At 36.6% G+C, this 12,416-nt stretch overlaps 1 protein-coding gene across 2 annotated transcripts in view; it reads left to right on the plus strand.

Annotated features, from left to right (window-relative positions):
* Positions 1-12,416, plus strand: part of csmd3b (CUB and Sushi multiple domains 3b) — a 463,847-nt gene that overhangs the window by 99,805 nt on the left and 351,626 nt on the right. For both annotated transcript variants that reach the window (XM_087786440.1, XM_087786441.1), the window contains exon 2: positions 6,862-7,084. In XM_087786440.1, the coding sequence (XP_087642566.1) occupies positions 6,862-7,084 (223 nt within the window). The remainder of the gene's footprint in view (positions 1-6,861; positions 7,085-12,416) is intronic.

Here is a 12,416-nt window from a genome sequence, read left to right on the forward strand (position 1 = left end):
GCCGAATGTCTTCACCGTTTTCCCCTTTTAATAAAGTTTTGGATTGAAGTTCAGTCGGAAACACATATTTAATTTAGTTTTGACTTGTAACTTTGTTATTAATGAAAGTGAATAACGGACACTTTTTGGGGAAAATAAATGACCAACAATTGAACTTGTTTCAATTAGTGATGCATGGAAATGAACATTTTTGGCTGGAGTCAAAAAGCAGGCGATTACTAGTGATGCGCTGATGAAGCTTCATGAAACAGTGTCATGTTGTTCAGAGGTCAATAGGTGGCGCCATTGGTTTGAAAATTATGTGATGTTTCATTAGAACAGTTGTTTAAAACAAAGGAAAATAGTGCAGAAACCTCCATCTAGTGGACTCTGAAAATAATGACACTGTTTCATGAAGCTTCATCAGACCATCGCTAGTAATATCTACTGAAAACCGATGTACAGAATTACTGCTTAACTGCTAAAAGATAAGCTATTTAGTTGATCTTGTTTTCTGCCTGATTCATGAGAAAGTTTTAAGGAATGTTACTAAGAAAGCAACAGTGTGTTAATAACAGCTGTCAATCATAGAATGATAATTATTAATTAAAAATTATTGAATCATGATTTAGAAAGCTTGGATGTTTTCTGTGTGCAAGTTGGTTCATAGAATTGAATACCGTTGAGTATTTTTATTTTATTTTATTGCAATATATCCTACACTCTTTCGTGGGTTTTAAGCAATGCAGCGAAAGTGAAGGGACTATTTTTTCATCTCAGTTTACAGTGTTGATTTATTAATGTGAGTAAAATCAAAAATGCTACGTGAATAAATAATTTCTGCGTCGGAAATACTGTATCCGGTTTAACGCCATCACAACATCCTGTTTTCGCTGAGTTCTTTCCCTACTGTCGGTGCTTCTCTTGAGTATAAATATTTTTATTTCCTCTCATTTTTGGGCAGAGATTCATTTTCGTAGCCACCAGTGATGAATAAAAGTCTAGTAGAATGGTGGCAAAAAAAAGTTTTTAATTGCTGTCCCATAAAAAAAAGATTATTATTACAGATTTTATTATCATTTTATTGTTTTAATTTTAACGTAATAATGCATTATTGTTCCTGATATTTTATGTTTACTTTATTTTTTTAATAGAATTGGTTTGAATGATGATGCAGTTTGGGAAGAATAAATGCTTATCTTTTTAACTTTAAAATGGGGTCTAAGGCTGTATTTCTCAACCTTTTTGAGTTTTTAATTATATTTTCTAGTGAGAAAAATTGTGAAAAGACCACTTATTTACAATATATACAAAGAAAATCATCCGTCTTTCTGCTGATAATTTATTCTTTCAAGCTGGGTTTTTTGAACATAGAACAAAAATTAAGGTAAGGTAAGGTAGAAATTTAATGATCCCTCATAAATCGAGAAATTGTTTCTTTCCAATTAGCCACAGCAAATACAGCAATATTTCATAAAAGATAAATCAAAATAAAATAAGAACAAGAACAAAGAGAAATTAATCACCTAAACATCACTGTAAATGTTGTTTTTTAATTAAATTGTAAGCCTTACATATACATGTTTTGTTCTCAGTCAAACTGTGCAGCCATTTACGATCTCCAAAAAGCCGTGATTGCTTCAATTAAGTGCACTTCGCCAACACTTTTTGAGCAAATATGAGTCGTTGAAAAATACATTGGTGAAGAATATGGAGCTTTCTGAGACTTTCCAAGACTGTTATTTTCACATTCGAAGTAGCATTTACGTGTAGTCGGACTGTGGTACACCGCTGACAATCTCAATGTTTATTCACCAAACCTCCACTTAAGAAGCTCGTTTCAAAAGTGAACACTTTCAATTGGTGCCGAAAATATATCGGATACAACTGGAAACGCCGGCACAGGTACAACAGGTTGTATCAGGTGAAATATGACTTTTATCCAAGACACACCTGATGATTTCAAAAGAGTTGTCGACAATCAACCTTAGATGAAAAGACACTTTTTTCCTCTTCATACTAGCGGCATACAATCCTCTGGCAGTATTGTGTCTGTCGTTCCCGGTTCCTGCTCATTTGGCTCCTGACTGCTTGTGAAGCGACATGGACACTTGGGCCTAATTGCGGTTCACACTGCTGCTGGTCATTATGTCTTATCGGCCTGATGGAATTGTGTACGTCTGCTTAAATGAGGGTCTGAACATGGGGCGCACACACACGCCTGCTTGCACATATACATGTGGACAGTTTTTGGTGGAGATTGTGTCTGGGATAATTGGTGGGAGAGAGTCGTCCAGAGGGACCCGGGCCTGCCATCCCTGCAGCCCCAGCTGCCACGGTCAATGAGGAGGCTCATGCACATGCAATGGCCGGTGGAACGATGATTGCTGATGTACGCTCGGGCTCTTGAGGGTGATGGATTAGAGCCGACACACCCGAGCAATTTATCCATTGTGTTGATAATTAATTCATGTATAAATATATTTAAAAAAAAATGTAAATAATGGATTTAAAATAACAATAAATACACAACTAATCCAAGATTAACCATTTTTTTTGTTTAAAATTAATCATTTGTACTATTCTTAAAATGGCAGTGAGCTGAGTTATTATTTATAAACCAAGGTCCTTTTAGAAATGGAATGAAAACCAATAATCAAAGTCCAAAAAAAAATCTAAATTGAACAATGTAAAATGTCCCAAAAATACAAGCCAATACAGGGCAAACACAAAAAATATATATTTTGAGAAGACGGCAAAAGACGGCACTAGAATAATTAAAAACAATTAAATAAATAGATATGTTGACTTCATTAATCTCTCTGGAGATCTCCTTCGGGTTTTCCATTTTTCAGCAGAAGGTACAGCAAGTTTCATCAAAACAAGACCAAGAACAAAGTGCAAACAAAGAACATAGAGCGAGGGATCACAAAGTGCAAGTATAAATACATAAAGATAGGTTGATGGATAGATGGAGAAATAGATAGACGGATGGATAGATCCATAAAAACAAGTCGAACGAGAACAAAGTCGAATAAAAAGAACAAAGTGCAAGAATGACAAAATTTAAGAATAAAAAAAGGAAAATTTCACAAAAAAATAGATTTTTTTTAATAAATAGATAGATAGATTGACTTTATTACATGGTAAGATGAATGAGAAAAACAAAGAATATTCTTTTTTAGTTTCACAAAGTACATATTGTTGGAGGGAGGTTTAACATAACTACTAAAAGGTATACATTAAATTATGTATAGTCATAAATATGCATAAAATGATCTACATGTTTATTGTAACTAATGATTCCTACTCTACCCAAGATTTCCTTTTTAAACTAAGTCACAACCCTGACTCCCTTGAAACCCACAAAGTTAAAAAACAACAACATATAAATGGAAAATTGATTGAAAACAAAAATGTATTGACACCACTGGGTTTTTATTGTTTGTCTCATAATTTGATTGTCACCCAAAGAATATCATTAAGAGTAAGAATGTTTAAAACCTTGAAGATTTCAGCTTCTATCATCCACAGGTGCACCGTTGAGGTCTGGTAATAAGCACAGCGACAAACTTAGCCGCACTCGTGATTCATTATCCAGTAAAAAAGGCAATTGGGAGAAAAGCAACGTTTAAAATTAGTGATGCAGGTTATGGCTTTTATTGAGCCGATAGCGATGCTTACCATTATTTTCCTGCATCAAATTGACGGCACGGTTAAAATTGCATATCATTTGATGTTAGAATTGATGATTCCTCGTCAACCGTGAAGACAGACGTGCTGTTAAGTTTCCCCATTATATCAAAGTACACACTAAACCAGTCAGATAGTACTTTATATGCTAGTTAAATTAAGCATTCAGGTGTGAATATATATATATATATATATATATATATATATATATACATATGTGTATAGAAAGTAGGTCTGATTTTGATATTCTTAATTGATCTTCATTTTTATTTTTGTTTATCAAACTAAATCACAATATATAGTATGTATGTACAGTATATATACACATTGTGATTTAGTTTGATACTCCCTATTGCAACTACTTCATCTGCCATTATCAGGTGAAAAAAACGAAAAAATGTATTAATGTGGTGTTTTAAGCCTTATGTTTTCTCTGGGTCAAGGAGACCCGGCGACCCGAAAACAAGTGTTTCGGAGGCAACACAAGGGATACCACAAACACAGTTGTGTTCGGGCCATGGGGTCACCTTGACCCGGAGAACATAAGAGTTAAAACCAAACCAAATTACGTCCATTTTTAATCAACATTAGTTTTAAACCTTTGATTGCTATTCATTAGGACCATGGTAGTCTGGTTCCGTCTTATTTTTCTTTGCAATTTAAATAGATTTTTGACAAAAATATTAGATTATGAGTTTAGTTGACCACCAGGGGGCGGAGGGGTAGGGCCAGCATTAGGCTATCCGTCACACCTTTGGACTTGTGTATGTATTAGCAACACTGATACTGAAAAACACCTTCTGTTTGTCCAACCGATTCTTAAATAATTCCTCTCAACACCGACTCATAAATACTGCTCTCTCAGGTAGCAGAGAAAAAATATTCATTTGAGGTTATTCATTTGCTGTTTTGAAATGCAGCACTTTATTTCACCGGGAGTCAGCAACAATAGCAGTGACATGATGTCAGGTTACCATCCTGGAGAGAAATAAAATGCACCGAGTTGCTTGTAGATTCACTTCTGAGCTCCCTTCTGGCTTTTCCGCCCTCAACCCCCCCCTTAATAAGCTTCCATCGTAAACATAGAGCCATAATGAAGACTCTTGTTAAGAACTATTGGTATTTATTTCCTCTCCCCCCAAAGGAATCATTATCCTCGTTTGATGCTGCGCAAAGATTCTTCATTTGCATCGGTTTCTTATTTCGTTAATTCTTGTGAACATAATGAGTCTCGATGTTCGGCTCTTTACAGGAGGAAGAGCGGAAAAACGTGGGCAACTACTTACCGAGCCACGATCAAAAGATTCAGTTCGGGCTGACCTCGTCTCTTTCTTTTGGTCAGACACGTCACTAATTGATTCGCAAACACAAAAGAAGGAAGCAGCGTTTGATCTCGACATGGCAAACAAGAACCGAGGACAATGTTCTGGCCACTTATCGATTCTGTTCCTTGGCTCAGGTAGGCAGTGAGTTTATCGGCGGTTTGTTGTAATTGAGGGGGCGTCAAGGTTAGAGGACCTCATGCTGATCACGGCTGGAAGCTCTAAGGATGCCTTCCCAAGAGCAGACCACTGCCTGGAGTGAGCAGTGAGCAGCTGCTGCTGTATAGGGTCAGCTGTGTTACTATATGTGTTGTACGGCATATGAATGCAAAAGCAAGAGTCCAATATGTTCAATAACCAGAGTCCAATATGTACAATGGCCAGAGTCCAATATCTTCAATAACCAGAGTCAAATATGTACAATGACCAGAGTCCAAAATCTACAATAACCAGAGTCCAATATCTTCAATAACCAGAGTCCAATATGTACAATGGCCAGAGTCCAATATCTTCAATAACCAGAGTCCAATATCTTCAATAACCAGAGTCCAATATGTACAATAACCAGAGTCCAATATCTTTCATGATCAGAGTCCAATATGTACAATGACCAGAGTCCAATATCTTTAATGACCAGAGTCAAATATCTTTAATGAACAGAGTCTAATATCTTCAATAACCAGAGTCCAATATGTACAATGACCAGAGTCCAATATGTACAATGACCAGAGTCCAATATCTTCAATGACCAGAGTCCAATATCTATAATAACCAGAGTCCAACATCTTCAATGACCAGAATCCAATATCTTCAATGACCAGAGTCAAATATCTTCAATGACTAGAGTCCAATATCTATAATAACCAGAGTCCAACATCTTCAATGACCAGAGTCCAATATATACAATAACCAGAGTCCAATATCTTCAATGACCAGAGTCCAATATGTACAATAACCAGAGTCCAACATCTTCAATGACCAGAGTCAAATATCTTCAATGACCAGAGTCAAATATCTTCAATGACCAGAGTCCAATACCTACAATAACCAGAGTCTAATAAGTAAAATAACTAGAGTATGTGCAATACCAGAGTCCATTATATACTATACCCACGTCCAATATCTACAATAACCAGAGTCCACAGTTCATAATAAGTGGAGTCCAATATCTCAAAAGGTTACGATGCACCCGCTTTATCGTGGGTTCACTCTGGACACATACAGATGTTGATTGAGAACTTGGGGAAATTGTCGAAAGTTATGAGTTTGTGTGTGTGTGTGTAAAGGGTTGTCTGTCTTTGTGAGCCTCGCGGCAGATTGGCATCCTGTCCAGGGTGTCCACTGCCTCTCAGCCAATGAAACTAGGATAGGCAGCCCTCCCCCCCCGCAACCTCCATAAGGGAATAAGCATCAGAAGATGAGTAACTTGGGAACTGGTACTGGAATAAACCGGAAACAACAGACAGGAACATGGAAGCTGGAAACACAAAGGTCAAAACACTTGCGAACCAAAAAAAAACTACTAACTAAAGCACTCAGACACAAAGGGATGAAAAGCCAAAAATAAAAAGGACACCTGGAACACAGGACTGGACTCAGATGGTGGAAGTAGGTTGTCAGGTGCCAGCCTTACACCATGGTCAAGCCCGAAGGATTAGAAAAAGAGAGACAGGAAGGGAAAGAACAAAAGTTAAAATATAATGTTACAATTTTTCCTTGATGACTTTTATTAACGACGTATTATAATTCTCATTGTACCAGACATTACATTCTTTTGCTTTTCAGCGATTATTTTTAATCCTAAAACGATTACAAGGATGCAGACCTGTTGTGTTTAAATTTCTTTCTTCTCATTGTGTTTCCTCAGGTTTCATCTACACATGTGGGGGAACACTAAAAGGAAGAAATGGCAGTATAGAATCACCAGGATTTCCTTACGGTTACCCCAACGGAGCGAACTGCACCTGGGTGATCATCGGAGAGGAAGGCAGTAGAATACAGTTAATATTTCTATCGTTCGCCATAGAAGAAGAGTACGACTTCCTGTCGTTGTACGACGGTCACCCTCACCCTCCCAACTTCAGAACAAGGTAGGATTCACCATGATTATTTCTGAAGATGCACAAAAGGTCATAGTAGTGAAGAAGAAATGGCAAGCAATGGAGAAATTTATAGAAATGTATGATGAAGGTCAGGCGTGTCAACGTCAAGCTTATAAGGGGCCAAAGTCTTGGTCGCTGGACGAACCTTTTTCTACATACCAAACTGTCTTTACAATGGAATATTAATTTCCATCAAATTAATTAACTTAAACCTCAGATGTACTGTCAGTTGCCAAGTGGAATCAAACTATTTCTAACTATGATCAAACAATTTTCAACTTTAAGCAAACAATTTTCAACTATAATCAAACAGTTTTCAACTGTAATCAAACAATTTTCAACTGTAATCAAACAATTTTCAACTATAATCAAACAATTCTCAACTGTAATCAAACATATTTTCAACTATAAACAAACAATTTTCAACTGTAATCAAACGATTTTTAACTATAATCAAACAATTATGAACTATAACCAAACAATTTTCAACTATAATCAAACGATTTTTAACTATAATCAAACAATTATCAACTATAACCAAACCATTTTCAAATATAATCAAACAATTTTTAACTATTATCAAACACATTTCTACTGTTATATCTTATCTTAAAGAATGACATCTTAGTACACATAGTTTACCAACATGAAATAAAATGTAATCACGACTAAATCATCCTGGGGGCCATATTTGGCCCCCGGTCCTCATGTAACTGTTGAGCATCAATATTGTCTGGCTTTTTTCAATATTTGCAAGTGTAAGACCTTTATTCACACATATGTTTCCTGTTATAAAAAATGGATCGGTGTATTTCTATGGAAAAAGCCCCTTATATATGTAGCCTGTTTATTCAGTTTTGCTTTCTTACATTTCCATTGAAACGCCAATTACTTTTTTTTTTTTTTCTAATTATTAAAAAAAGGCTTTTGTTTTTGCCAGATACTCAATGTTTTCACTTGGCTTATTTCCTCAGTATTCTTTTAACCAACGTGTCCCAAAAATAAAACCCATATTAGATTAATTCATTTTCTAGGACATCATTTTGTCTTGGTGTTTATTTTGGCTTTCGTTTTTCTTCCCACCGCCTCTGAAGGCGGCGAACAAGCCGATCCTCAAAAGCAGTGTGTTCGCTGTCCTTCCTCTGCTCCCGAGGTGCTGCAGCTTAATCAGTGCTGCTGCTTCGCGTTCCGTCTCGTCGTCCGCCCATATTATCTCTTTGATTTCATTTGGAGACCGTATCCAAGGAGCTCATTTTCCAAACAAAATTAAAGCAGCCAAAGCTTTGGACGAATTGTTTTCATTTGACTGAATTCACGTTTAACACTTCTTTTGTTTAAATCCTGGAGCGTCAGGGAAGGTCCAAATTAATTTCGACGGATTTATCAACAATTCATCTTTTTCACAATTTTTTTTCAAGGCCAACTCAAGTGCTTTATTTAGTTTTTTATGCAGCCGAGATAGGAAACTTATTTCCCACTTGAACGCACAGAGCTTTTCTCTTCCAAGCCGTGCACAAGCAAATTGTTGTCGTCTCCACACAGAGATTGATCCAAGGGCTTTATTTGAGGAGATGGAAGTGGAAAGAGCAGGTGGGACATTGCTAGGTAAATGTTTTCGGAACTCAGCGAAAATGACAAAACACGGATTTTTACAACTTCGATTGAATAGTGGAGACTGATTTCTTGCTGATGAAGCTTCATGCAACGGTAGTTTTGTTTTCAGAGTCCACAAGATGGCTATCTCTGCTTTAAATACTTTTAAAATCTCTTCCATTTAAATTTGAAGTTTCTTTTATAACGGAGTACGCCCCCTACTGGAGAGAAACTGCTTCATGTGGAATGTGACACAATTAAATAAATAGACTATACATTACATTAAACATTTCAGTGTTGGGCTGATAAAGCGTCATATGGCAGTTTCGCTATTTTAAAAGGCCACTAGATGGCACCCTCTTCTCTATAACCTATTGCTTTTATTGTGCCACGTGAAATATCCAGTTGGTGTATTGCATGGACTTTTAAAGGGCCGACGTTCGTCTTAATACTGTCTACAATTATTTGTATCTATATACTTCTAAATGTCTTCTCTTTTAGTCAAATGTTAGAGTTTTCTTATTATACTAACGTACTTTAGGTAGACTGGACTACGGTCGAAACTGTCAGGCTCGATGGAAGGATGGTTGGATGGATTGTTGGATGGATGGATGGATGGATGGATGGATGGATGGATGGATGGATGGATAGAATGACTTTATTAATTCCTCTGGAGATCTCCTATGGAAAATTCAGTTCACAGCAGACGATAGTTTCGTAAAAACAAGAACAAAGTGCAAATAAAAAGTACAAAGTGCAAAGAGATAACAAAGTGCAAATGTAAAGGAGAAAATCATTATGGACATAAATGGTGTCTGATAATAAGATACTAAGAAACACTCAAATATGTGCTTTGGGTTCCACCTGACACACTATAGCAGTCATTTTTGTATTTAGTTGTTTGTGACTAAGGGCAACAGTGTAGGTGTGGTCGGAAAAAAGATGTCAAAACTTTGCCAATGCTTGCACATCCTGATAATCTACATCAATTATAATTGAGTTATATAAATGTTATTTAAATAGATATAAATGTTGTTTACCGGTTTTAAAATCCATTATAATATACAGTATATAGAGCTAAAATATTGAGTTCTAGTCAATGTAAGAAAAAGTATGGTATTCTTGACACACAAGTTTTATTTCGACATGGAAATTAAAAACAAGGAAAACAATAAATATTTGCTATATGATTTGGTGTTAAACCAAATTACTCATGGGTTTGAAATCTTTTACCATTCATGGCCAAAACAAACTGTATCTATATCAATTTTTCATTCTTGAAAACTCAATATATCCACATTTCTATTCTTATTTCCACCAGGTATGTCAAATTCCTTTCCTTCAAAATGACTTTAATTCCTATTAGACATTGTTTGTATTATTGTTGACATCAACCTCTGTTATCATAAACACTGGTATCTTTACAGGCCAATCACGTGGATATACTTTACATTTTGAGACACTTTTTCTTTGAATCGACATTGGAAGTAGTCGTGTCTGGGGGAAGCACAGAATTGAGTAAACATTCAATCTGGCGACTCCTTTTATAAGACTACAAACTTTACTGAGAGAAAGGGAGAGGGAAGAAAAAAAAAGAAGGAAGAGGCAGAATGGGGGATTTAAGCGAAGCACAGATAACAGGATAATAAAAGTCAAAGATGCCCTCTGCTTTAACTGGTTGATTAGGATTTCCTGCTTATCTGAGATAACAGGAAAATAGTGCAGAGCGCGTGTCTGAGTGCACATGCATTCGACCGTGAGTCCCGGTCTTTCTGAATATGTATTTTTCCGCCTCGGATTTTTTGGTTCATTTGAGCCAGATCAGATTGTTCAATTATCATTTGGACAATTCTTTGTCGTGGCCCGTAATCGTCGGGAAACATGCACATGGGTGCCCTACAAAAATGCCTATTAGGAGATCAGATGAATTAACGAGGAAATGAAGAAGGGGAAGTGATGCGGCGGCTGCAGTCGCACAACAAAGTTCCCTTTGTTCGAATCAGGATGGCAGTGGTTTTCTCACATCACACTCTGCTGCTACACACTTACAGGAAATGACTCGACAACTTCTTCTTCTACTACTTTTTAACACTGATTGCAACCAGTCATTGGAACCCTATCGCTGACACTTGGCAGCCATTTTCACCAATAGAAACAAGTTATTTAGTTGTGTTTCATTGTGTTATTATGGTTGTTGTGTTATTTTGTGGTAAAAATTAGTGTTTTCTCAAGACATTTACGTCGGTACCTGCTCCGAAGAGATGTCGTCAGTTTCAGTTGTAGCTTCAGTTTTTCGTCATCTTTGTGACTAAGATGGCGGCCGTTGAGGCTTGAAAATGTCCATCGATTCACACTCAATTTTCTGGCTTTTTGAGTGCACCATTTTCGCACAATGCTCAGTGTTAACACACTTGTGTACTGAAATGTAAGTGTAGAAGTACGTGATTTGGAACACGCCAACAGAGTAAACCAATACTTGTAGTTTGTCTAATTTTGTTATCTCTTTATATTGATTATTGTATTTTCTCACCTAAAAATGCAAACTTTCGGTGGGGTTTGTTTTAGCTCTCACAACAACAATACCTGGAATGATAGTCTCAGGTTTTGGAAAACCTGTTTCGATCCGAAGACAAAGGAGTGTCGACTCCAACCTGACCCAAAAAGCGTTTTTCTGTGGAGGCTGGACACATCATCCCTTTGTTTACTCCCATTATTCTATTGAATGTTTGCATTTTGTTCCATGTCTATGAATGATGTCAGTGCTCAGCCCTGTAAAGAATGTTGGTGAAGAGTCAGCTTTGATCGGACCAGACCTCTAGTTAGAAAATGAACCACAGGGCCCATTTTTTTGTCATCAAGTCCACCCATTCAGTCTGACTGCTAAAACGTGATAGCTGTGTCTAACCGATACTATTTCTGATCGGTGTGAATCTGCGATGGGACCCTAGTACCCCTGAATAACAGTTCAGTCCAGAGTCGAACAGAATTGTTTGTTAAAGTCTTAAAACTGACCATGATTTTAACCTTGTAAAAAGAGCGACAGCTTGCTTATAATTCTTTCTCCAGCAAACAATAGAGTCGTTTGAGGAAAAGCAAAAAAGCTCTTTTGTGTTTAATAAATGCTGTGAGTATTCAACCTCATTTCCTTGTAGGTGCTCTGTTTCCCCCCCCCCCAACTTGCTATTGCACTGCACTACATTTCTGCTGAAAACCCAACTATCATACAAACCGATGAAATCTTGTTTCTGATTGGCTATTTGGTCTCCAACGGCAACGCTAGCAAACCAGGAAAATGTTACATGATCAAGAAGGAACAGACTTTAACAAGTTTCCAGCCGACAGCAATCAATCATCCTTATTGCCATGAAAAATAACCCTGAACACAACACTATGCAGCAGGTTCTTACAATATCGGAATATTCGTTTTTCACTGCAGTATGAGAACTATGTGTAAACTGAAGTATTCTTTAACGTTGTTTTTACCATTGTAGTGTACGTTTAAATAAGGAGCTCCGAACTATTGTCATTTTTTAATTTAGTTTTAAATATTGCAATGACAATGACACTTTATATTTGCTCTTTGTTATCTTTTTGCACTTTGTTCTGGAATTCCAAATTAAAGCTCTTTTGAACCAAAAACTTTGGTTTGTGGTGCAGAGTTAAAGCGATTCAACGTTTTTAACCGTTAAACACTGTTTGAATTTGTAACTTCATCAGATAAACTTTA

This window comes from Callionymus lyra, chromosome 3 (assembly GCF_982586985.1).
Source record: "Callionymus lyra chromosome 3, fCalLyr1.hap1.1, whole genome shotgun sequence".
In the NCBI taxonomy this organism is placed as follows: domain Eukaryota; kingdom Metazoa; phylum Chordata; class Actinopteri; order Syngnathiformes; family Callionymidae; genus Callionymus; species Callionymus lyra.